This window comes from Microtus oregoni, unplaced genomic scaffold (genome assembly GCF_018167655.1).
Source record: "Microtus oregoni isolate MIOR12 unplaced genomic scaffold, Mior012 000134F_ref0000037, whole genome shotgun sequence".
Classification (NCBI taxonomy): Eukaryota; Metazoa; Chordata; class Mammalia; order Rodentia; family Cricetidae; genus Microtus; species Microtus oregoni.
In genome coordinates, this window is record NW_024544778.1 from 883,325 (window position 1) to 908,665 (window position 25,341).

General features: G+C 57.0%; 2 protein-coding genes across 2 annotated transcripts in view; both read right to left on the minus strand.

Annotated features, from left to right (window-relative positions):
- Nucleotides 1-848: 848 nt before the first annotated feature.
- Nucleotides 849-18,679, minus strand: LOC121444583 (fatty acid synthase). Its single transcript, XM_041646416.1, has 43 exons — nt 18,536-18,679; nt 17,242-17,377; nt 16,618-16,770; nt 15,452-15,625; nt 15,053-15,253; nt 14,766-14,888; nt 14,559-14,674; nt 14,334-14,468; nt 13,377-13,839; nt 13,076-13,263; nt 12,670-12,859; nt 12,069-12,163; nt 11,768-11,902; nt 11,487-11,690; nt 11,262-11,377; nt 10,915-11,087; nt 10,649-10,840; nt 10,500-10,580; nt 10,229-10,408; nt 9,928-10,107; nt 9,649-9,852; nt 9,232-9,518; nt 8,490-8,876; nt 8,237-8,401; nt 8,036-8,154; nt 7,802-7,956; nt 7,490-7,693; nt 7,174-7,324; nt 6,913-7,091; nt 6,719-6,838; nt 6,489-6,611; nt 6,184-6,407; nt 5,538-5,739; nt 5,279-5,430; nt 5,092-5,183; nt 4,791-4,942; nt 4,464-4,709; nt 4,051-4,239; nt 3,479-3,706; nt 3,177-3,397; nt 2,957-3,055; nt 2,551-2,802; nt 849-2,470 (listed from the first exon to the last, which is right to left on the minus strand). The coding sequence occupies exons 2-43, from the start codon at nt 17,366-17,368 to the stop codon at nt 2,333-2,335; spliced, it is 7,515 nt and encodes a 2,504-aa protein (XP_041502350.1). The 5' UTR covers nt 17,369-17,377; nt 18,536-18,679; the 3' UTR covers nt 849-2,332.
- Nucleotides 18,680-21,634: 2,955 nt separating this feature from the next.
- Nucleotides 21,635-25,341, minus strand: part of LOC121444575 (coiled-coil domain-containing protein 57-like) — a 95,981-nt gene continuing 92,274 nt past the window's right edge. The window contains exon 19 of the mRNA XM_041646410.1: nt 21,635-22,190. Coding sequence (XP_041502344.1) covers nt 21,982-22,190 — 209 coding nt within the window. The 3' untranslated portion in view covers nt 21,635-21,981. The remainder of the gene's footprint in view (nt 22,191-25,341) is intronic.

The following is a 25,341-nucleotide window of genomic DNA, read 5'->3' on the forward strand; positions in this document are numbered from 1 at the left end:
AGGTTTGTGTGTAGCCCCGGCTGTCCAGGCTAGTTTTGAACTCCTCTGTGATTAAAGGTGTGCCACCATTGCCAGGCATCCCCCTGCTTCTTATCTATAGCCCAGTCTGGCCTCGGCCTGCTGAGGGGATGGGGGCACAGGTACCCAATTTTCCAGAGTCTCGCTGAGATTTGTAGGGAGCAGTTTAGTTAGAAGCTTTGACCCTTAGGCCAAGAGGTGGCGTGAATGCCTTTAATTCCAGAACTCAGGAGGCAGAGAGAGGCGGGTCTCTGTGAGTTTGATGCCAGCCTGGTCTATAAAGTGAATCCCAGAACTGCCAGAGCTGTTAAGAGAAACCATCTTCAAAAACCAAAGAGAGCCTTATGGTCTTGGGGCTTTTGTTCATTCTTTTAGTTTTATGTATGTTAACGTCTTGTTTGCATGTATGTCTATAAACTGGCCAAGGTTGCTGGGAACCTGATCTGGCTCCTCTGCAAAATCAGCCAGAGTTCTTGCCCCTTGAAGCCATCTCTACTGCTCAAGTGCACAAGGTAAACTCACACCACTAGAGCAGGGGCTGCAGACGATTATTTCTGACTGATGGCAGGACTCAGTGCCAAGCCACGAAGCCAGATGTTAAATTTTGCCCTCTACCATCTCTCTCAAGACGCCTGTGAATAGCGACTGCTCTTGAATTTTTTCCCACTTATTTTAGTATTGTTCCACTTGACACGCATGGTCAGAGGGCTATTAGTTTTTCCTACTTTTATGTGGGTTCCAGGGATCAAACTCGGGTCACGGAGCATGACTCTACCCGCTGAGGGGCACCACCAGACCCAGCACTGCTGAAATCACATGGAAGACAGAGCAGGAGTCTCAAGATTTTATTGCTGGTCACAAAATGGACTTATACAACACCACGTGAGTCCCTAAAGGTCCCACGGCAGGGTGAGGGAGGCAGGCCTTTCTGGGCTGGCGTAGAAATCCATTCTCTAACCAGACATAGAGACAACACAGAGCTTTTAAGGAACGTTCTAGGGTGAATGAGAGCTAACCAGATGCTTATCAGTCTTGGGCTAACCACCGGCTGGGACGAGACCCCTTCTGAGCACCCTATTTGCACCCCCACTGAGAGGTTCTCCAGGCTGGCCAGGGTGCAGCTGTATGCGGCCACCTGTGGACAGATGCTGAAGATACCACTGCCGAGTCTCTGCTGGACATAAGTTTAGGGGCCTTGACCCCCAAAAGGCTGCCTTACAAGATCCACCATGGCTTATCCCCAAGCCCATACATACAAGCTAGCTGCCCTGTGGGCCCATGAGGCTGTGCCTGCATTCCCCAGGGACCTTAGAGACCTCAACTTTTCTGTGTTATCCTCTGTTCTGGCCATGTCACCTGTTTCTCACACCAGCCAAGGGCTGCTGAGGTTTTGCTCTAGTGTCTGGTTTGGCACCAACTGAGCTGATGCCCAGAGCGACGTGAGGGTGGAGATATTCTGCTCACACCGCAGCTCGCGGTCTCCAGCGGCCCCACGGCTGCTCCCTCTAGGGTGTGGTGCTGGAACCTGAAGCCCAGGTCAGGGACTGGACAGAGGGAGCAGAGCCAGTGCTCACACGTGGTTTAATGTGGAAAGGGCACAGCATCAAGAGCAGCACTTTTACCATTGGTGTAAAAATCAGTCCAGACGTGGTGCTTTACACTGACAGTCGCAATAAATTCAAAACCCAAGTAGCAATTTGAATCTTTTCTTGGAAAACAAAGTCAGTGTCCGGTGCGGTCCGCAGGGTCAGCATGGCCCTGCATCATGGGTGCAGCCGGGGTACTGGGGGCCAAGGGCCATGGGCTACAGTGTCTGCTGGGGTCCTCATCCTCCAGGAACCAGCCCTCTCCATACCCTGCCCCGCAGTAGGCAGGGCCAGGATAAAAAGGGGCTCCAGCCAGCAGCCTGTGTGTAGTGGGTCTGGAAACCTCACCAGAAATTTGCCCCACATTTTAAGGGGTTCTAGAATGAGCAATGGGGGTCTTTCCCAGCAATGCAATAAATATGAGAATTTATGGAGAAACAGCCAGCGTGGCAGAGGCCACACGGCAGAAAAGGCTCAGTTTGGCTTCTGCACGTCTCCACTGACTCTTCACAGACCAGGGTGTCTCCAAGTCAGTGGCTCTGGGAACCCCACTAGGTAGCTGGGACACGTGATGGTCCTGTTTCTAGCAGCCACCAAGGGAGGGGGTGGTGCTAGGCCACTGGGAGCAGGGGGTCCCACCAGCAGGACCCTCCCAGTCCCTGCATTTAGGGTGTGGTGGGGCTTGGAGCATCTCTGATGGCGGGTGTGGAGCGTGGCTTCATGTAGGTCTAGCCCTCCCGCACACTCACTCGAGGCTCAGCCAGGGAGCTGTGGATGATGTTGATGATGGACTCCAGGCCGCTGCCCTCCAGCAGCGTGCGGTGGTCTCCCTCGATGATGTGCACAGAAACCTTCCCGTCGCACACCTGCAAATGTGGACATCTCACTGTGACGCCACCAGCCAGTGTGCCTCTGCAGATGCGTCTGCCTCACCCGCCCCACTCACCTGAGAGAGGTTGTAGTCGGCACCCAGGTCCTCACCATAAGTACCGCCTGTCTTGGCACGCAACAGTGTCACATTGCCATGGTACTTGGCCTTGGGTTTATACTGGTCAGCTGCCCGCAGCTTGTAGTAGAAGGACAGGGCAGCAAAGCTTAGCTCACGGCGGTCCAGGCTGTGGTGGCTTTTGGTGATGAGGTCAACAGCAGCAGTCACCCGGTCCTCCAGGCTTTTCAGTGGTAGCAGGGCCTCTAGCATCTGGAGGGAACGGTTCTGAGTATCGGGATGGGACTAGTGTGCCCCGCCTTCCACTAGGGAGACAGGGATCTAAAGAAGCACCCCATCTCTCTCCCCATGTCATTCTCAGCTCCAGCCTGCCTTTCCTGCCCACTCCAGGTGTCTCCTGACCTACCTTGTTATGCTCTGCATCAATGAACTGCTTTATGAAGAAGCATATGGCCTCAGCCTCGGCCTCGGCCTCACAGCCTGGGGTCATCTTTGCCCGATAGCTCTGTCACGGGAGGAGACACTGCTGCACCAAGTGTCAAAGTGACCAGGACCCTCCCGGAAGAAATGCGTTCACATCCAAGACATAGGTGGCAGCACTTAGGACCAGTTGGCCCTGCTCTTACCTGGGTGTAGGCCAGCACGAAGGTGTGTGAGCCGTCAAACAGGAAGAGGCTGTTGTGGGTGGGGGCTGAGCCCTGCTGGGCCTGCAGCTGAGAACACATCTCAAAGGCCACACAGGCCCCGAAGGAGTACCCAGCCACTCGGTAGGGCCCCTCGGGCTGCACCTGCTTGATGCAGTCGATGTAGTAAGCAGCCAGGTTCGGGATGCTGTCCAGAGGAGCCGCTGCAAGACAGCACAGGGCTCAATACTTAGTGGGGAATGGAGTCCCCAGGCACGAGCGCCGCCCCAGCACATGTGCAGTACCTTGGGTGCACTGCAGGCCGTAGGTGGGCATGCTGAGCTTGGCAGCCAGGTTGTGGAACACAGTGGTAGAGCCTTCAATGGGGTGCACCAGGAACAGAGGCCGCTCAGAGCTCTGCACCGAATTGAGCCGAGTGAGGGTTGGGCCCTCGGGGTTCACAAGCAGGGTGCTCAGGTTCAGCTGGGTCTGCTTCAGGGCCGAGTCATTCTTGGACTTGGGGGCTGTCACCTCTGTAAGGATAGAGTATGATATAGGCTAGCCTTGGTATGTGGGTTCTGGTACACTACACATGTACTAAGCAAACACTCTTTGGTTTTTTGTTTGTTTGTTTTTTCAAGACAGGGTTTCTCTGTAGCTTTGGAGCCTGTCCTGGCACTCACTCTGTAGACCAGGTTGGCCTTGAACTCACAGAGCTCCAACTGCCTCTGCCTCCCTAGAGCTGGGATTAAAGACAAGCACCACTACCGCCCAGCTCCAAGTGCTCTTTGGAGAAAGGACCGTACTGTTGCCCCGGTGCTGGAAGCTCGGACGGGACACACGAAGACCCTCTCATAACCTGCTGCCGGGTACGCACCACTCGCTGAGTCAGTCTTGGAGGACAGTTCTTGCAGCTTCCGAAGCGTGAGTTGCCGCACTTCACGCATGGGTAGCACCAGGTCATGTTCACGTTCCAGGATCTGGCGTACTTCTACACCCATGAGTGAGTCTAGGCCGAGATCTGCCAGCGAGCTGTCCATGTTAATACCCGCCAGGTCTCGGATGCCTGCCAAAGGGGATTTTTTATTTAGAAGGGGAGGGGGATGAGGACAACCTGGACATGGGAACTAGGCACAGGCTGGGAGTGCTGGCCTAGAACAAATCTGTTTTTCTCTATAAGCAAACATCACTGTGGTCATAGCTCCCCAGGCCACATAACCCTGTCCTCTGCTTCTATAGATGGGGAAGCTAAGGCTCGGAGAGCTAGGCGGGTTCCTGAAGCTGGCTCACCTAGGATATGTGCTATGGCCTTCACCAGATCCTGTTGGGCATTGCCATCACCGCGGGCCACAGCTTTCTTCTCAGCCAACACAAAACTACTCAGGACTGCATACGGCTGGTTCAGGAAGAGGTCCAGCACCTCCATGCAAGAGGCAATACGCTGTGGCAGTGTGCCACCGATGACGGTGTCATTGGTACCCATCGCTTCCAGGACGATGCCCACATCACCGATAGCACCCCACTGTACGGCAAGGCCTGTGAGCAAGGGAGGCAGTGGGTGAGGGGCTTTGCGGAACGTGTGAAGTCACAGCATGGGTGGGCTGGGCAGAGGCCCACCTGGGAGGCCATCGTGCTGGCGCTGCTCGCATATACGCTCCATGGCAGAGTTGGCGAAGCCATAGTTGGTTTGTCCAGCATTACCACGTCCACAGCTTACAGAGGAGAAGGCCACAAAGTAGTCCAGCTCAGGGCAGGCTTCCCGGGTTGCCCTGTGGGTGGGTGTTCGTATCACTTTATCATGCCCATAACCTCTCCAAGGCAGTCCAGAGAAGGCCACAGGTGGCACAGATTTGCTCCCCCCAGACCCCCAGGCCCGGGGGGACCAATACAGGTGGGACCAAATGGAGGTACTGCCTACCTGTCAAGGTTCAGGGTACCATTGTATTTGGGCTTGTTGACATCCTGGAAAAGCTCTGGCGTCTGGTTCTCTAGCATAGCGTCTCTCAGGACCTGGGAGAAAAGGTTTTAGTGCTTGCTGCAGCTCTGGGGTTCTACCCTGGGTCTCAGGCTTTGGAGGTATCTGGAGCCCAGGATGCCTTTCTCACCATGGCCAGGTTGAAGACACCTCCAACAGGCCCAAGCTTTGTGGCTTCAGTGATGAGAGCACGGGCCCCCTCCAGTGAGCTGGCATTGCTTGTTGACACTAGCACATGTATGCCCTGGCGCCTCCACTCTCGAACCTGCTTGGCTTGGTAGCCTGTGGGACACAGGGCTGTGAGGCTGCACCGGAGGAGAGGGAGTGGCCTACAGCCCCTCCCAGAACACCTTCCACCAAAGGGGCCCCAAGTGCCCCTATTTGCTTACCTGTGCGGATTCCAGACCGGGAAGTTAGCACAAGCCTCTGGGCCCCCCGGAACACAAGCCACCGGGCCAGCTCCAGGCCAAAGCCACCTAAGCCACCAGTGATGATGTAACTCTTGTGGGCTGGGCAAAAGGTCTTGGCAATAGCAGAAATCAGGGTGGGCTGAGCCCCTGGGAGCACAGCCTCTGGCTCCTCCTCCCGCACCTGCAGATAAAGAGTAGTGGCTCAGAATCAACCCAAGGACCAGTGAGATGAGGAGCAATGGTGTGGGAGTCCTTCTGTATACGTGGTGCTCGTATTCGCTAAGGAATAGAGCTGCTTTGGCCTATGGGAGGGCAGAATATAACCAGGCTGGAAGAGTAGGTGGAGCCAAAGAGACGCCATGAGAAAGAAGCTGCTGGAACCTTAGCAGTAGGCAAACAGCCTCATGGTGGTACACAGACGAACAGAAACGGATTAATTTAAGATGTCAGAGTTAGTTAATGGGACTGGAGAGACGGCTCAGTGGTTAGAAGCACTGGCTGCTCTTAGGTGTCCTTCGTCTCTTCATACGTGCTGTGGCATGCAAATATCACGCAGAAGAGAGAGGAATCAGAAAAACTAAATTCTGCCAGGCAAAGCCAGCGCAGGTACGCAGGGCTGCCTCACCTGGACAACGACTTTGCCAATGTGTCTCCCCTGAGCCATGTAGCGGAAGGCATCCTCCACCTGGTTCTTGGGGAACACTGTGCACTTGAGGGGTTTCACCACCCCATCCCGGATGCCAGCCTGCAGCAGGGCTGCCACCTCCCGCCAGGTCTCATTGTTCTCCTCAAAAAGTGCGTCCAGCAGGATCCCGTGGAAAGTGACATTCTTCAAGAAGATGGCCATGCCTGAACGGGAGAGTCACGGTCACCGGTGGAGACCCCGGTGACCCCACACTAGCCCCCACCCCTGCCCCCAGGACTACTAACCCAGGGGGTGGTTGTTGGAAAGATCAAATTTGCCGATCTCTAGGAAGCGGCCATGCTGAGCGAGGCACCGGACACTGGCCTGGAGCTTCTCTTCTGCCAGGGAGTTGAGTACCAGGTCGACCCCTAGGGTGATAAACACAGATTCTCTGGGTCATGTGGGCTCAATCAGTCCAGAGGGCTAGACTGAATGCGTGAACCACTCCCTGGCAATGGCCCAGGTGGGCACCTACCTTTGCCTCCAGTGTGCAGTAACACATGCTGCTCGAATGACGTGTCTCGTGAATTAGCAAAGCTGGTGTCATCGAGCTGAGGGAACCTGGCCTGGAGGTAGGCTCGCTTCTCAGCTGAGCCTGTGAGGAGAGAGGCCCTGGTGAGCCTGGATCACAGAGCTCAAGGTCTGGGGTTCTAGGGGCAGGGCCCTTACCCACAGTGGTGAAGACTCGGCAGCCCAGACTGAGGGCAATGGAGATGGCGGCCTGGCCCACCCCACCGGAGCCCGAGTGGATGAGCACAGTTTCTCCGCGCTGCACACGCCCTCGCACCACCAGGGAGTAGTAGGCAGTGGTGTAGACGACGGGCACAGAGGCGGCCTCCTCCAGGGTCCTGAGGACACAGCACAGGATCACCTCAGTCTGGCCACCAACTCTAAGATCATGCCACCCCCAGCTGCAGCCGGCCCACTTACCAGCTGGAGGGCACTTCCCAGAGGAAGTCCGGTGACAGCAGGACGGAGGTGGCCAGGCCCTCTGCAGGCACCAGCCCCATCACACGCCGGCCACTCCTATCACGGCCTGAGAACTCCATGCCCAGCATGCAGTCCCGGTTGGCCCATTTACCTGCAGGGAGACAGAGGGGAGGCACATGCAGTGCTAAGGGTCCCCTCTTTGGGTTGTCCAGGGTATGGGGGTGCAAGTGTAGGCGGCCCTGGTGTGGGGAGCCCTTTCCTCCCCAGGACTTCTCCCTGGGTTGCACATGCACTACCCCTAGCCACTCAGCCGCACCTGGGATGGCATCTGGGGACAGCTTGCCCGTGGCGAGCATGATGTCGCGGAAGTTGAGTGAGGCATAGTAGACAGTACAGAGCTGTGCTCCTGGGCTGGCGGGCTGGGCGTGTTTCAGGGGAGAGCAGACCCAGCGGATAGAGGCAAGGTCTCCTCGGGTAAGGACATTTATGAAGGCATGTGATGTCTGCTCCTCGGGCTTGTCTGAAGACAAAAGGAAGCAAGAATGTCACAGGGCCTACCTGGCCGGGCTCTTTGCCCCCCACCTCTTCCTTGGCCTGGCAAGTGCAGGACAGGCAGCGATGGGCTCACCCTTCTCTAACAGGAAGTGGCGGAAGGCACCCCAGGCCCCATCACGGTACACGTTCATCACCAGGTCAGTCTCTAGCACCTTCCGCAGCTCTGGAGAGCCAGGGTCCAGCTTGGGGGTATGAGACGTGCTGCTGAGGTTGGACAGCAGGATGCACCTGTGGGACGAAAGGAAAGACATCAAGGGTGGGTGGGAGGGCGTGAGGGCGTGTGGGAACCTCTCAGGGTCTCTCCTACCGAATCCGGTGTCCACCAGGCTCTTTGCGGAGACAGTTCACCAAGCCTACAACACCTGAGGTGGGGCAATCCATGGCTGTGAGCCACACAGGTTGGGAGGATGATGTAGCCAGAATGCTCTGCAGGACAAAGAAGGGTCAGCCTCCAGGAGGGTCCCATGCCAGGGAGGGCAAGGAAAGGTACCCAGCCCCAGGACCTGACCTTCAGAGAGTCCACCCACTGGAAGCTGGTATCTTCCACAGGCAGGAAGAGGGGGTTGTCCTGCGGCGTGGCTCGGCGGTATAGAAAGAGTGCAGTACCATAGAATGACTTCTTAAGGGCCACTAGGTGCAGCCCCTTCTTTGAGAACAGGCTCTCCCACTCTTCCTGTGTGACGGCATGAGGTCTGACGTAAGTGCCGAGCTGGTAGGGCTCTACTCAGCCCTCACCTGCCCTGCACACCCAGCAGCAGTACCTGGCTTAGGAGGCTGGGCCCAGGCTGCACCGCAGAGGGGAGGCTGGCCAAGATCTCCCCAAGAGAATGACCTCTGAGCACCGTGTGCATTAGCAGGAAACCACCTTCCTTGAGGGCATCCACCATGTTACTCAGGGCCGAGGCTGGGTTGGCCAGCCTGGCCACTGCACAGTTGCAAACCAGAAGGTCAGATGCACCCAGGCTGCTGGGGGCAGGATCCTCAGGGTTCCATTGGCCCTGAGCAACGTCACACTGCTGCAGCTTGGCCTGAATATCCTGTAGGGCCTGGGGGTGCTGGTCGGTGGCTGTATATTCCAGTTGTAGCATAGGCTGGGTGTTGAGCAGTGCCGGGATGTAGGAATACAAGTGACCTTCTCCTGCCAGCACCTGGGGTGGGGGAACATCTTAGATCTGCTGCCTCTAGGAAACAGCAAAAACCTGGGGGCTGGGTAGGCATCCCTGGGCCTGTGGTAACGCCAACTAGGAGGCTCTTTCTACCCCCCAAGCCTGTCAACGAGGTCCCATCTTGGAGCCCAAGGCATCCAAATTCTTTTTTTTTTTTAAATTTTTTTTTTTCAGGAATTCTTTCCTAGAAGCTTTCCTTCTGGTATGACGTTCCTGGGCTGGTAGGAGTGATTTCGAAGACCACAGAAAGCAGCTGCACCATGACTGCCTGCTTTCAGGTCTGAGATCACCCTGGATCCATGCATATATACGACCTGTCTACCCTTCCGGCACCCACCTCTACCACCTTCATCTTGAGGCTAGGCAAGTTCTCCAGGGCTGTGTCGATGCAGGCCTTGAGTGCCTGGGAGTTAAGGAGACCGCTGACCAAAGGGTCTTCTGGCAGCAGGAACCTTTCTTGAGCCAGCGCCTCGCCCAGCTCCAGCTGCAGATTCCCGTTGAGCTGCAGCTGGCAGGCAGCTGCCAGCAGCCGAGACAGTCCATGCTGTGATGGGTCCTCCAGCCCAGGTGCTGCCATCTTCAGTCCTTGCTGGGTGGCCTTGGTCTGCAGAGCCTGGGCCAGACCTGAGAGGGAGAAAGGTCTGTTTTCCAAGGCCTCCAGCCAACTTCAGGACCCATTCCCCAGCTTGTCCTTTGGCCAGAGGACGAAGGGATGCAGCAGAATGCTGTGCCTAGACATGGAGAGCGGCCTTACCCTTACACAGCTGCAGCTCCCTCTGGAGGGCAGGGCTCTCAGACAGGCACCCAGCCTCCACGTGGGGCGTGAAAATGAACTTCTCCAAGGTGGGAACCAGCTGTTCCTGCTGCCGCCGTGGGGCTGCTGTTGTGTGTATCCTTGACATGTGGACCCCACCAGACACTGTGCTGCCCAGACAGAGGCTCGTCGTCACATCGGCCACTATGGAGACACACTGGTCAGCATCGGCAGTGCCCAGCAAGGACACAGATGCACAGAGTGAGGGGTCAGAGCTACCTTGAGTCTCCCCCTCCAGCGTGTACACCTTCTGCAGGTGGGTTGCGGGGTCAATGTGGATGGACGTCACTCGGGTAGGTAGCCGCAGACTCTGCTGACTGTCACCCAGAATGGAGATCTGTAGCATGGTGTCCAGGAAGGTCACCCAGTTGTCTTTCCAGAGCAGCTTGCCCTGTTCGCCTGTAGCAGAGGGGCCGGGTCAGGACTCCAGATAGCACCTGCTCCAGGGGCCTCTACTTCCCCCCAATGGGAGGAGATGGTCCTGGCAATTGTGCTCAGACTCCGGGATGCTCCTGCCCACCTTTAAGGCTGGCCTCAAAGATGCCCTGGAAGTGAGGGCCATAATCATATCCACGCAGCCTCAACTCCTTGTACACTTCTGTCTGGGTCAAGCGGGAGGCAGGGGCAGACTCAGGGGCGTTCAGGTCTGCAGGGTGGTCGAAGAGCTTGGAGTCAGGGTCTTCCCACTGGTACACTTTTCCTGTAGGAGACGGAACAGCAGGAGGACCTGAGCGCAGGGCTGGCTGGGATCGGGGTCCCAGGCCCCACAGGTCCAGCCAGGTCCCACTTACCACTCACTATCAGGTTGCTACTGTCAGACACTTCAAAGGCATGGGAGGCTTCTAGCAGCCGCACCTCCAGAGACACAGTCCCTGCAGAGAAGAAAAGTCAGAGCAGAGCCCTCAACATCCCAGCGGCCCCTGCTGAGGGTGTCTCTTACCTGTCTTGGGCAATATGGTGGCCTGATGAAGGGTGACATCCTCAAACACCACGGGAGTCTCTTCTAGGGACAGGCCCAGGCTGCGGGCCAGTGTCTTCCACACCAGGCACAGGTAGCCAGTGGCAGGGAAGATGACCCGGCTATCAATGCAGTGGTCGACCAGGTAGTGGTCAGGAGACTCAGGACCGGCATCTGTAAGGGACAGAGACCTCAGCACTGGCCAATGTGCCTGGGAAGGAACCTCCCTACCATGAGGCCCAGCTCACCAATGTTGTAGACTGTAGCAGAGGAGGAACTGGAGCCATTGGGGAAGTCTTCAGCAGCTGGGACATCCCAGGTCTGACTGTGGTCCCACTTTATGTGAGGGGAGATCAGAGGAGTCCCTCGGGGTGCCGGAAACTCCACAGGCGGGAACAGGGCATTAGGGTTGACATCGATGCTGGTGGAGAGAGCCTAGTGACACACCTGCCCCAGGTCCGAGACACTTGTGGCTCCATTTGTTTCAAGATCCCAAGATGGCCAAACAGGGCCAGAACTGAACGAGGCCCACAGTAACCCCTCTCATGGAGGGTGGAATGGGCCCCCAGGAGCAGCAGGGAGCAGGGGAACCTACCCTGTGAGGTGCACCTTGCCAAGGTTGGTGAGGAAGAACTCCAGGTTATCTTTATGGTCCCTCTTCATCAAGGGGATGATGGTGCAGCTGGGCTTCACGCCCCGCTTCAGGACAGCCTGTGCATGGCAAAGGAGGGCTGGGCTCTGACCTCCTGCACGCCACACTCATCCTCTCCAGTGACTGGCAGGCTGCTGCGCCCCTTCCCCGGGCAGACCCACTGCTCACCTGCAGCAGTGCATGGGGAGCAATCTCTAGCAGCACAGCATTCTCGGGGACATGCCACAGTGCTTCCTGGAAGAGCACGGGGCTCACCAAGTTGTTGACGTTGTACTCAGCAGAAGATGTGCGGGCCAGGCTGCTCTGCCACTGGGCCTCAGGAATGGAGGTGCTGAGCCAGCGAGCTGAGCGTGGCCGTGGTTCCCGGATCACCTGAACACAGAAGCTTGGTTAACAAGTGGAGTCAAGTTACCACACCCTTAGGTCCACGTATGTGGCCAGGCACTCACCTTCTTAAGAGCCTGCAGCAGCATGGGAGCAATGCCTTCCATGAAGTAGGAGTGGAAGGCCAGGCCACCTGTCCGCACCTCCTTGGCAAACACACCCTCCTGCTTCAGCTGCTCCACGAACTCACTCACTGCAGCCTGCAGGCAGCAGAGCCAGCGGTCAGAGGGGTCTGAGCAGGCTGTCCCTTGTCAGAAACAGCAGGGATGGGGACAGGTACAGCTCACCACTGGGCCCTTTAGCCTCCTGTGTAGGGCCAGGGCAAAAATCAGGGGAGAGAAGTCCTGCTATGGTTGCAGGGCCCACCTGAGGTCCAGAGATGGTCACAGTGTCCTCAGAGTTGTGACAGGCAGGCACCACACCAGGGGGGCAGCGCTGTTTACATTCCTCCCAGGACAAACCTGCAATCAAGAGTGGCTGGCCTCAGAGCGGGTCCCCACCCACACCCTGAACCAGGATTCTGCCATGAGCACCACCTGGGGCCAAGGGTGTTGTGGAATGAGATGACGTAATGACAGCCTCAGAACTGGCCTTCCTAGGGCACTTTCACCTTCCTCTGCGTCTGATCTCAAGAGGAGGTGTCATTATGGAGTTAGCATGGGAAAGGGGCCAGGTCTCACCTCAGAAATGACCCTTGGGGGGTGTCAGGGGTAAGTAATGGAGGAGCTGGGCAATGACCACCTAGGGTCAAGTAAGTAGCTCTCTGCCCCTCATCTCCCGTCTTGCTCAGGTCTGTGGGCTCAGAAGAACTGAAGCCTCCTGTGAATACAACCCGAGCAGAGTGGCCTGTCCCCTTGTAACCGCACTTCTTCCTCCAAGGCGGCAGCTCATTGTTTTGAAGAACCCAGAACTTTGCCCTTTCAAGAAGATCCCGGTGTCTGAGGTGGGGTCCCGAGAGGATACCTACCAACAGCTGCCATGGACCCAGCTGGGAGGTGGGCGTCCTTGATGCACTGGCCTCTCCAGTAGGCAGCAAGCACAGCCTCCCTCTGGGAGAGACAGCCATCGGCATAGCCACAGGCAACTTCTCCCAGCGAGTGCCCAATGATGCCATCAGGTTTCAGCCCCACAGAGGTCAGCAGGTCTATGAGAGCAATCTGGGGGTTGGAGACACAGGTCACGTGACTCACACAGCCCTGGGACCACTAGCCTCTCTGATGTCAGGACTCCTGGGAAGCCCTACTCTTCCCCAGGCTTGCTCTGCCCAGGGAAGCATACATGTTGGTGCCCACATCCTGGACTGTGTGATCCCGGAGAGTATAGCTCCTTGCTTCTGAGTGTCCCAGGACCCCACCATTATGCTGGTGACCTACCTGGATGGCAGTGAGGCTCACAAAGGCATGCACGATGTCATCGAAGGTGCTCTCATCTGTGCTCAGCAGCAGGTCTGACACTTTTACTCCCAATGGTTTCACAGCCTCATCAGAACGCAGAATAGACTCGCGGAAGCTGTCCAGGCGCATGAGGCTCAGCCCCATCCCGCGCCATTGCGTGCCCATCCCTGTCCCAGAAAGCTTATCAGGGCCACAGCATGGAACCCTACCAGCCTTGCCCTCAGGGAAAGGTAGCCAGCCCCCCTCCGAGGGTTAGCCTGGGAGCAAAGGGCAGGCTCACCTGAGCAGATGAACCAGAGTGGGCGTCTGCCGGCGGGCGCTTGCTGCACTTCCTGGACATCTCCCTCAATGCCCAGCACAGTATAACCCCTGAAGGGCATGGCTGCTGTAGGGGTGGCTGCAATGTCATTGAGCATGCTCACAAAGGCCAAATCCTGGCTGTGCTGGCGGCCTTGTCCCAGCAGGCCTTGCACCGCCTCTACAGTTCGTCCACTAGCGTGCAGCAAACGGGGAAGGGCAGCATGTGGGGCAGGAACAGGGGCCTGCCGTGTGTTGGGCTGGAGGATGATGTGGACGTTGGAACCTCCAAAGCCAAAAGAGTTGATGCCCACATTGCCACCACGAACAGGCAGGGGCCTATCCACCACCTGCAGCCGCCCATCAAGAAGGGCTGGGATTTCAGGGTTGGGGTTGTGGAAATGCAGGTTGGGGGCCCAAACCCCATGTTCCAGGGATAGCAGCACCTGCAGCCAGAACACATGTTAGTTAGGGGGCAGCAGACCCCAGCCAAGTGTGCCTACCCACCTCCCTAAAACACACCCCCTCCCCAGTCAGGAGCAGCCCTAGAAGGCATGGAAGTTCAGAGGTGGGTCTTGCAGAAAACTGTACATGTCTCCCAATATAGAAACGGGCTGAAGGTCCCTACAAACGGACAGGCAGGTGTGAGGGTCACCCATCAGGAAAGGGCACACGCCGGAGCATTTGCCGGCTCACTCCTCCTTTGCCATCACAGAACGAGGCGTTCTGCTGAACCTGGCTGCCCAAATGCGTCCTCAGAACTGCCCATCCTTTTCGCAGGCAAGGGTTTCCTCTGTCCAGAAGACCACAGGGTAGCCCCGTCCTGCCTGCCTTCTCAGCCACGGTGCAGGCAGGAGCCCACAGGTAGGTAAGTGGTGGTCACAGTACACAGCTACCCACATATCGGAGACTTCTGACTCACAGAGCCCAGCCTGCTCACCTTAGCCAGGGCTGCAAGGCCTGAGGCAGGCTCAGGGTGCCCCATGTTGGATTTGGTGGATCCGATTAACAGAGGGCCCTGGCGGGAGGCACACAGGGCTCGCACAATGCTATTCAGCTCCTGGGGGTCACCCACCTGCAAGGGACACAAAGAGGTTAAGGCTGCAGCCAGGAATCGCTCTAGTAAAGGTGCAGGGGTCAGGTACGGGCTAGAAAGGGCTGTCACCTTGGTGCCCGTGCCGTGGGCTTCAATGTACTCAAGGGATTCGGGGGCCAGGCCGGCTGGCCGATACAACGACTGGATGAGCTGTTCCTGGGCTTCTCCAGAGGGGAATGTCACACCTGGTGCAGACGGGGTAATGGAGGTATGAAGCCTTGCACACTCCACCTCTGCATTCTTGAGACCCATGCTCTCTTTGCCCTCTGTGCCCACCTTGCTCCTTGCAGCCATCTGTGTTGGTGCCAGCATTCAGTACAGTGGCATAGACCCGCCGGGCCAGGGACTTCTTAGTCAGCAGAACCGCCACCACAGCCTCAGAGCGACAATATCCATTCCCTAGGGCAGATCAACACCTAAGCCAGGCAGGTACTCTGAGATGATGGTGTGTGTGTGTGTACACTCAGACCCCATATGCCTCAGCGGGAGTCAGGATGCCATACTCTGTGTACAGACTGGAACCCTGCATAGGAAGCCTAAAGACAACCCCATGCCAACCTCACCTGAGTCATCAAAGGACTTGCAGGTACCCTCTGGGCTGAGCATGCCCAGCTTCATGAACTGCACAGAGGTGTTGGGTTTCAGCAGCAAGTTGATGCCACCCACAAGGGCAGCAGGGCATTCCCCACTACGGATGGCATGATAGGCGCTCTGTAGTGCCAGCAGGCTGGAGGAGCAGGCTGTGTCCAGGGCAATGCTGGGCCCTGCGAGCAAGGGCATAAAGCAGGTGTTGGTACCCCAAGGCGGACACTGGCCTACCCAGACCTCGAGCACCCCTCTCAGCTTTCCTCAAGAACAAGGAAGTCTGAATCCCAAAGGGTTGCCCGGATGGATGGACACATGCAGGTGAGGCCTATGCCAGGGCTGGTCTGTCCACCCACCAGGGCTGGGAGAAAACCAACCTTTGAAGTCGAAGAAGAAGGAGAGCCGATTGGCCATCATGGCTCGCTGACAGCCCACCATGCTGTAGCCCAGGAGTGTCTCAGGGTCTCTGCTCAGGGCCTCCGATGCCTCGGAACCACTCACACCCACCCAGACACCAGTGTTTGTTCCTCGGAGCGAGGCTGGGTTGATGCCTGCCGGGGGCAGCAGTAAGGCTCAGGTTTGGCCACACAGGTTTGGGTGAGAGGGGAAACAGTGGGCCTCTAAGGTCTGGGTCAGTCTGCAACCACAGGAGGGACAGAGGACACCATTGTCCCAAAGGCAACTCCTTTGGCCTCTGGTGTTACTGGTGGGTCCCAAGGGCCCGTTAGCCAATGAGTTCTCTAGGGCCAAGGGCAGCCTGCCACAGGACAGGCTGAGATAAGGAGATACAGGCAGACAAAGGCCAAGTGTCCAAGCTGGGAAAGTAAACCCCCAGAGAGCTGTGCCCAGCCTTTGATAGGGCATGGGTAGCCAGACAGGCCCAGTTAGGAACCTCCATGTTCACCATGGAAGCTGCCAGGGTCCTGCACCCCCTGATCTTAGACTGTACGCCAGGGTGGCTGCATATCATGTCGAGGGCTAGTTAGCTCCTACCAACCTGAAGCTCACTCTTCCCACCACGACACCAACCCACAATGGCTGCCCACTGTGGGGTCTTCTAGGCCTAGGAAGGAACACGTCCATGTCCCAAGCAGTGGGATCCAGATCTCTGTCTCCACAAGAGACAGCCTGTTGGACAGGACTGTTGCGTTGCCAAAGCTGGAGGCCAAGCCCCTACAGAACTACCTGCTGTAAGCCCCGCCCTCAGCTCCAGAGCAGCCAGAGATCAGGGAGTGAAGAAACTGGGGTAACAGGGCGCGCCTGGGACACCACTGGTGTACAGTTGTGAAACTGTGACCTACCCAAGGCCCCCGCCTCCTGAGCCACTGGCCCTAGATCAGGGCTGGGGACACAGCCAGAGGCCTATGCCAGGCTTTCCTGATATCTCAAAGCCAAGAAGATACTATTGTTACATTTCCTCTTCCTTTCCACAGAGCTGGGGATGAGACCCAGGTTCCTGTGAACACTGGACAAGTGTTCCACCACCGAGCTACCCCCTCAGCCCTCATGTTCTCCAAAGGGCAGGAGCATCCCAGTGACCCACCTGCGTCCACAATAGCCTCATAGCTGACTTCCAACAGCAGCCGGAGCTGGGGGTCCATTGTGTGAGCCTGCTTGGGGTGGACCCCAAAGAAGGAGGCATCGAACTTGGACAGGTCCTTCAGCTTTCCAGACCGCCTGGGCAGACCATAGAGCCCTGTGGAACATCACAGCCCCTGAAGCCAGGGAACAAGGAGCTCCTTCTTCTTGGGGAAGGCTCCAATAAAGAAGCGAACCAACCTCACTGTGAACGAGGGGTCCCAAAACACCTGCCAGAGCTGAGGTTGGCGACCACCCTGTCACCTCCATCCTGACGGGAGACCCGCTGCTGATATGGTTGGCCAGGCCAGCCTCACAATGCTGACTCACACCTGTCCATCAGGTAGAGCCACTCTTGGGCTCTAGTTAGAGCCCGATGGGTGTGAGAGTCAAATCAGCATCTTAAGACACCGGCAGCTGGCTCAGAGTACAGGCTGCAGAAGGGACTTTCAGAAGGACCCAAGCAAGTCATCTGTCCTTTTTCTTCTGACTGGTTCTCAACCTCACAACTATACAGGAATCTCAACGGGCGAGCACTGTCTCCAGGAAATGCCTTGGCAATTGACTCCCGATCCTAGGGAACACTCACCGGCCTTCCATCGCCTGTCATCGTCTGTGACCATGTCCACACCGCCAATGAGGTTGGCCCAGAATTCCTGCAGGTTCTCTGACTCAGGCAACTTGCCCGACATGCCGGCTATCACCACCTCCTCCATGGCTCTTCTCTGTGGGGAAGGTAGCATGGTGGGCCCCACACAGTCATTCCCAGCCAAGGCCACAATGTAGCCATCAATTGGTTAAGATGGACCCTGATCCACAGGTAGCATCCTGAGTGTCCTGCACTGACTTTCTGAGAGCCACGGCTCAGAAAAACCCTAGCAGTACCCAGCCTGGATGAGCCGAGTGTTCAGGGCTCTGAGCACCGAGAGAGCTACTTCTAAGGTTTTGATCCCTTCCTTTCGCACCGACATAACATGGCCTGACCCTACCATGCCTCGCTGGAGTTACATGGGACCATATGACCTCCAGGCAGTGCCTACTGGGTACTGGTCAAATCAGGAACTTGCAAAGAGAGATGGGTCTGGAACACTGGCAACCATGCTCTCACTTCAAGCCACGGGGAAGCCGGCGCTTCCCTCTCCAGGTGGGGATGGAGACTGGGTTCTGCTCAGGGCCAGCAAGGACGCCAGGCTTGCTGAGGATTCAGAAGGAACAGGCCCGACTACTATGGAGTGCCCAGGTCTGGCGGGGCAGAGGCAAACACAGCCCCTGCCCATGGACCCTGCAAGATCCGACCTGGAGTACTAACTACTCCCCGCTAAGTGCGGAGCAGGGACAGTCCAAGCCTCTCGTCACCTGGCCGAACACCTTATAATAACCTGGCGGAGGCAGCAGCAGGGGCTGCATGAGGTCCTCGGGTCCCCAGGGCACTTGCCCAGGACAGTCCAGGCCTTGCAGCCGTAGGTCTAACGTGGAGGCTTCCGCGCCACCCTGCCGGCGAGGCCTGGATAGTCCGGTGACTTCCGCTGAGGCCCCTGAGGCCTCGTGCGCACCCAGACCCCGCATCTGGCCTCTCCGAGCTGGCGCCCGCGTCCCACTGCCGCGGGCGAAGGCCCCGGCCCCATCCACGCGGCGCCCAGCCTCCTGCACCGGGGCTGGCGCGGCGCCCACGTGACAGCGGCCCGCCGCGCTGGCCCTCCGCACACCCCTCCCGCGCCCCTCTCGGCCGCACCGCACCGAGCATCCGGGTGGCTGGCCGTCGGAGGGGAGCGGCGGCGCTTTTGTGAGCGCAAGAATACCGGGGATCGGCGCCCGCCCGTCCTCCCGCCGGAGCCACGGCACTCCCGGCCTGCCGCCCCGGACCCCGGAACGGAGCCGCGTACCTGACTGGGCTCTGGAGGCAGACGACGAGCGCGGAGCGCGACAGGCGAACTAGATGGGGACGCCGCTGCCGTCTCTCTGGCTCCCTCTAGGCCGCGCCGGCGCTATTTAAACCGCGGCCATCCCCGCGCGGCCACGCCACATGGGCTGACAGCTTGGCTGCGCCGCCCAGGCCAATGAGCGTCGGGGCTGCGCCCCGGGACCCGGCGCGCCGCCGCCGGTGGGGTGATGCCCGCGCGCGCCGCCCCCAGCCGGGACCCTGCGCGGGCGCGCGCCGCCGCCGAAGGAGCGCGCGGCCCCCACCCGCTTCCGTCTCCCGCCCCCGGCCTCGCGCAGGCCACGCGGGCCCGGGCCCGACGCCCTCATCTCTCCCGCCCTCCCCACCCCCGGGGCCGGGCCAGGTGTGCACGGTGCGCGCGCGCGGCGTGGGACGGGCGTGCTTGGTCACACTGGGGACTGCGCGGAAGACACCGGGACCACGCGGGGCCACAGGCCCGTGTCGCCGCCGACTTCACGCCGCGATCGTAGCGCGCGCGGAGCTGAGGGGCGTGGCCTGCTCCACATCGAGACCAATGGGGTGCCGAGGCCGTCCGCGACGGCCCAATGGCGGCGCGCGGGTGGGCGTTGCTAGGCAATAGGGTGATGGGCCGGGAGCGGCGGCTAGGCGCTTCGCGGGCCCCCGCGCAAGCGCGGTCGTTGACCCTGGCGGAGGGCGCCTCCGGCGGGGTTACTACCGGTCATCGTGGCTCAGCTTTCTCGGACACCCTCTCGGTGGCCACCTTGGAGACCAGGATGCGGGCAGGGACGGGTAGAGTGAGCAGGATCAGGAATACTGACAGACTGCATGCCGCGGTCTCCGGAGTCCGCGCACGGTCCAGGCGCGGCCATCTGGCGAGCGGGATACCACCCCTCCCCCGCACGGTGGGAACAAAGGAGCTGCTGAGCGCCTCCCTGAGATCCTCGTTTCCGGGACCCTCTCCCTCCCTCCCTCAAATTCCTCTTTTGAAAGGGTCAGCAAGTTTGGGGGCGGAAGATGACAAACCCACCGACCAAAAAGAGACGAACTGCTCAGGGGGCCGCCGGAGCGCCCAGAGAGGTGGCTCCCTTCCCTGGTCACCAAAGAGACACCTCCTTATGGGGCAGTGCTTTTTGTTTTTTGGCGGCGGGGCGGGGGGTGGGGGGGGAGGTAGTGGTCCTTGACTGCCTGTCCATTGCTTGGTGTCTGAAAAAGCCTAGATGCGAACGGGTGCCAGAGCTTCAGCCTTGTTTGTCAACCCTGGTTTCTAGCTTCCCCAACTTGATTGTCCACCCAGGCTGTCTGCGGAAGGTCAGCCTACAGGACTGGCAGGTGTGTTCTGCCCGCATGCTGGCTTGCCCCCAAGTTCTCCAGCAACTGCCCCCATGTCTTTAAGGCCCATTTTATGCCTCGCTGTTGGCATCTTCCGCTGTCGTGTGTATTCTATAGAGACCCAGGTTCCGTACCTGCACCGCCCCCATTCAAGGGTCTTCACTTTGGTGATCGTTTTGGGTGTCTCGGTTTTCGGGCCAGTTCAAAAGGCTTGTGCCTGTGCCAGCCAGAACTGCCCAACCCCACCTCCTGGTGCTGGTCAGTAGGAAGTGGTCAGCAGAGGTCTGCAGCTCTCAGGGACTCGGGTGGAGGGGTTGTAACCAGGAGAGGCTGAATGCAGGGTCTGGGCCTGTCCATTGTAGGGTGCTGAGGTCAGAGCAGACATCTGCTCCTCTCCCTCTATCCCTCCATGCATGTTGCAGGGCTACATCTCACATACGTGTGGCCTAACCAGCAACGCGCAGCTGGCCTGTGAAGGAGCCACATCAGGATGGCCTTCCATTGCCCCTGCTGATCCTGGAAGCACAGTGTGCCCAGGTGGGCTGTTGTGAAGACATCCCATGGCTCTTGGTGTATGCACCTGCAGAGAAGCCTACTACAAACACAAGAATGATGTGCAGATCTCTGCTACCTAGGCCTGAGGTTCTCACGTGACACCCAAGACCACATAACTCATGTGGGCTTTCCTGTGATGTTTGTCTGGCCCAGACAGAGAGTAATCACTGTTAGTATTTTTTTTTTTTAAGATTTATTTACTTATTTAATCACACGGGTGTTTTGCCGGTCTATACTTTGAGGGTTTCAGATCCCCTGGAACTGGAGTTACAAGCATTGTGAGCTGCATGTGGGTGCTGGGAATTGAACTCAGGACTTCTGGAAGAGCAACCAATACTCTTAACCACTGAGCCATCTCTCAGTATTTTATACATGTGCAAAATGAAGCTGCAAGGGCCGGGCGGTGGTGGCGCACACCTTTAATACCAGCACTCGGGAGGCAGAGGCAGGCAGATCTCTGTGAGTTCGAGACCAGCCTGGTCTACAAGAGCTAGTTCCAGGACAGGCTCCAAAACCACAGAGAAACCCTGTCTCGAAAAACCAAAAAAAAAAAAAAAAAAAAAAAAAAAAAAAATGAAGCTGCAAGATTCTCAAGACTAGGGGCTGGAGAGATGGCTCAGAGGTTAAGAGCATTGTCTGCTCTTCCAAAGGTCCTGAGTTCAATTCCCAGCAACCACGTGGTGGCTCACAACCATCTGTAATGGGGTCTGGTGCCCTCTTCTGGCCTGCAGGCAAACACACAAACAGAATATTGTATACATAATAAATAAATAAATATTTTTAAAAAAAAAGATTCTCAAGACTAGTCATTGTCACAAAGAAACCTAGACCCGGGAGAGACCTGCACTCCGAAAGCTCTCCACATCTGTCTTGGAGGAAACCCAGCAAGGCCAAGCCAAAGCCATCCTTAAGTTCTACTTGGGGCAGGAATTGGCCCTAAGACAGTTCAAGTCAAGGCAGGTCTCATGATGAGGTTTTCAGAAGGGCATATGGAGGCCTGGCGGTGGTGGCGCACGCCTTTAATCCCAGCACTCGGGAGGCAGAGGCAGGTGGATCTCTGAGTTCGAGACCAGCCTGGTCTACAGAGCTAGTTCCAGGACAGGCTCCAAAGCCACAGAGAAACCCTGTCTCAAAAAAAAAAAAAAAAAAAAAAAGAAGAAGGGCATATGGATATGTTCCTGCGGTACTTAGGGTGATGGGGCCCCTACCAGGCTCGGACTGGGAGGACCTCTCACACAATGTTCTTTGAGAACATACTTCATAGGTAGCTACTCTACTCTCCCCCGCCAGGTTCTAGAGAACGACACAGTCAGTGTGCAGTGGCTGTCAGTGGCCATGTAGGCAGGTGGCAGTGGGACAAGATAGACAACTTTGCAGGCCAGGCAGAAGGAGGAGGGTTTTAATGGCTTGGTGGCATCAGGAAGGCTATCATTGGGAGGCTGCCTGTGCTCACAGCCACCTGCATGCCATGTGTACACCTGCACCAGCACAGGCTCCAAGCACCGAGGCGGAAGCACTCTTGGGTCCCCTGCAGGAGGTTGAGGCTTAGTCCTTGAGGTTATAGTTGCGGATCCTGGGATGCCGCGGCTGCTGGCAGTTTGTAGGTTTAGCTGGACGAGACTTGCTGGGTCTGGGATGTGTGGCTTTAGGCTGCGCTTCCATCTTTAGCCCTTTGACAGCAAAGGGGTTTTGCATGGTGACAGGGCTCTGGTCGACCTTCTGGAGACAGCTGGCTCCTGGAGATGCTGGGCACTCTGTAGGGAAGAGGCAGAAAAAAGTGCAGGTCAGGGGCATAAGGAAGCGGAGGCGTGCGTGCGTGCGTGCGTGCGTGCCCAGAGCTGGTCATACACCTGTGAGCACTCATTCTGTTTTCCTTTGCAGGAGCCCATAGAGGCCAGTAGACTCCTCCCCCCATAATGACCTAGCCCTAGCTAGTGGCAGCAATTGTGTTGGATCCTGACTGGGGTGCAGTTTAAGAGGTCTTTGTGGGCATGGGCTCCATATATTCTTGGCAGATCCTGGGCCTGCCTCTCCCCCCAGCACACAGAAACAAAACAACAAAAACACCCTGACCTGCTGTGTCCATTTCCTAAGGGGATGGGGCAGGTGGCCCCACCTCCCGTTCATGACAGATCACCCCATGGAGAGTCCAGTCAGTTGACCCGTGTCAGGGCCTGAGTAGATAGGGGGTGTTCATGAACACTTCCAACATTCGTGACAGAGCTGCACTGTGCAGGTAAACACAGCATCCCTGCCAGTGTCCACTTACGCCATGGTATAGCGAGCATTTTCCTGCTGCTGCCAGCACCCAGACTTAACGGGCAAGCCACATCTAGGTTTTGTAGGTGACCATCTGTATTTGACCTTTTCTGTCTTTTGAGTCTTTGACACTAAAAGTGCATTTCTTGCCAGGTGGTGGTGGCACACACCTTTAATCCCAGCACTTGGGAGGCAGAGGCAGGCATATTTCTGTGAGTTCGAGGCCAGCCTGGTCGACAAGTTCCAGGACAGGCTCCAAAACTACAGAGAAACCCTGTCTCAAAAACTCATAAAAAAAACCCCACAAAACCCCCCAGCATTTCTTTTGTGAGACATTATTTCACTTCCCTAAAGACCTGTCCTTTCTCTCTGGCGGCCTGGCCCAGCAGACAGGAAACTTCTGGTTTACTTGGAGCTGGGGCTTTTGCATTTGGGGGAGCGGGGAAGACAGGGTTTCTCTGTAGTTTTGGAGCCTGTCCTGGAACTCGCTCTCACAGACCAGGCTGGCCTTGAACTCACAGAGATCCGCCTGTTTCTGCCTCCTGAGTACTGGGATTAAAGGCGTGTGCCGCCACTGCAAGCTGGGACTTTTGCATTTTTATACTTTTTTCTTTTTAGGCAGGCTCTTACTGTGTAGCCCTGGTTTACCTGGAACTCACTATGTAAACTGCCTGGCCTAGAAATTGGGTATCCAGCCAGGTGGTGGTGGCTCACACCTTTAATCCCAGTAATCAGGAGGCAGAGACAGGCAGATCTCTGTGAGTTCAAGGCTGGCCTGGTCTACAGAGTGAGTTCCAGGACAGGCCCCAAAGCTACAGAGAAACCAAGTCTTAAAAAACAAAACAAAAAAATTGGAATCCACCTGCCCCTGCTTCCCAAATGCAGAGATTAAAAGCAGGCAGCACCATGCGCTCGGCATTTTATAACAGTCTAGTGGTTTGGGGACCTAACCCCACTGCTTGCCAGCCTTGCAGGCTGGGAGGTGATAGGCACGGTTTGCTCAGCATTGATGAGTTCACCTCTCTGACCCCCATGGACCTGGCACATGCTGAATGGGTATTGAGTAGGGTAAGAGTCAGTTCAGCCACACAGTGCCCAGTTTAATCCACTGTGCAGTGGGCAGGGGCTTCAGGGAAGTGACAGGCAGATGAGCCGCCCTCCACCCTGCTTCCCATCCTGCATTCCTTTCTGCTTTGCTGTGTGTGTGTGTCTCTTTTTCTTGTGTCTGTCTCTTAAAATTAGGGTCTTGCTTTGTAATCCAGGCTGGCTTTAAACTCACAACAATCCTCCTGCTTCAGCTTTGTGAGGGCTGGGGTTACAGATAGGTCATACTATGTCCAATTTTCTTTTTTTTTCTTTTTTTTTAATATTTTTATTTATTTATTATGTATACAGCATTCCTTCCATGTATGTCTGCAGGCAGAAGAGGGCACAAGACCCCATTACAGATGGTTGTGAGCCACCATATGGTTGCTGGGAATTGAACTCAGGACCTTTGGAAGAACAGTCAGTGCTCTTAACCTCTGAGCCATCTCTCCAGCCCCCTATGTCCAATTTTCTGAGGAAACTTTTTTGTTTTGTTTTTCAAGACCAGGTTTTTCTGTGTAGCCCTGGCTGTCCTGGAACTCACTCTGTAGACCAGGCTGGCCTCAAACTCACAGAGATCTGCACGCCTGCCTCTGCCTCCTGAGTGCTGGGATTAAAGGTGTGCACCACCATCCAGCTTGAGGAAACTTTGAAACACCTAGAACCAGCAACCTCATTAGGGCCATTTCTGTTCTAGCTCCTGATGAACCAGGCTCTGCTACCTGACTCAGGAGCCTTCTGGGAGCCTGAGCACTGCTGCTGCTGTGTCTGGTTCTCCAAACCCAGATACACAGATGCTCCCACCCCATCTGTCTCCCAGTCACTAGCTGCCATGTCACCCGGTGAGTCTCCCAGAAGACATCATGGAGGGACAGGCATCACAGACAGGGCAAAGGCCAAGGAAGGAAGCAGCCCAGCTAGGGGTCACAGTGGAGCTGTGCACGGCTCATGCCGGTGTCACTGAGAGCTGAGCAGACCCAGAGCTAGGAGGGTTGACTTGAACTGTTCTGCACAGGTCTGCTTAGAAGAAGAACAGAACACTCTGCTTTTCAGAGTCCTCCCTGTGGGAGGGGAGGAGGTACCTGGCCTAACTCCCAGGCTTTCGGGGCTGGGAGCCCCAGCCTGCTACTCTGTAGGGGAGGCATGACAGTAGGTAGCATGTCCAGCCTGTCTGAGGCCCTAGTCCCTGTGACCAGAGGTTGGTTCCACCTGTGCTGACCAGTAACTTGCCTGTAAAACCCACTCTGCCTCTCTGGGATTCTACTTCTTCACCTGGGCAGCTGAGTAGACACCAGGGAGAAATCTGGATGGAGACTGCCAGGCAGAGTCCCCTGCTCATCAGCCTCCTGATAGATCTGTCTCTGCCTGGCACTTGCTTGCGGAAAGTTCTAGTTTGTGGCTCTTAATTGAGGGAGCGGAGTTGGAGCCTTACGGATCCGTGTGTGGGGTCACTGCAGCTCATGGCACGTCACCAGTGAACACTGGATCCTGGGGTCTGGGGGGGGGACGGACCGCTGACAGTGTTTGGACTGGAGATGGGCTTGGCTCTGCACTGGGGCA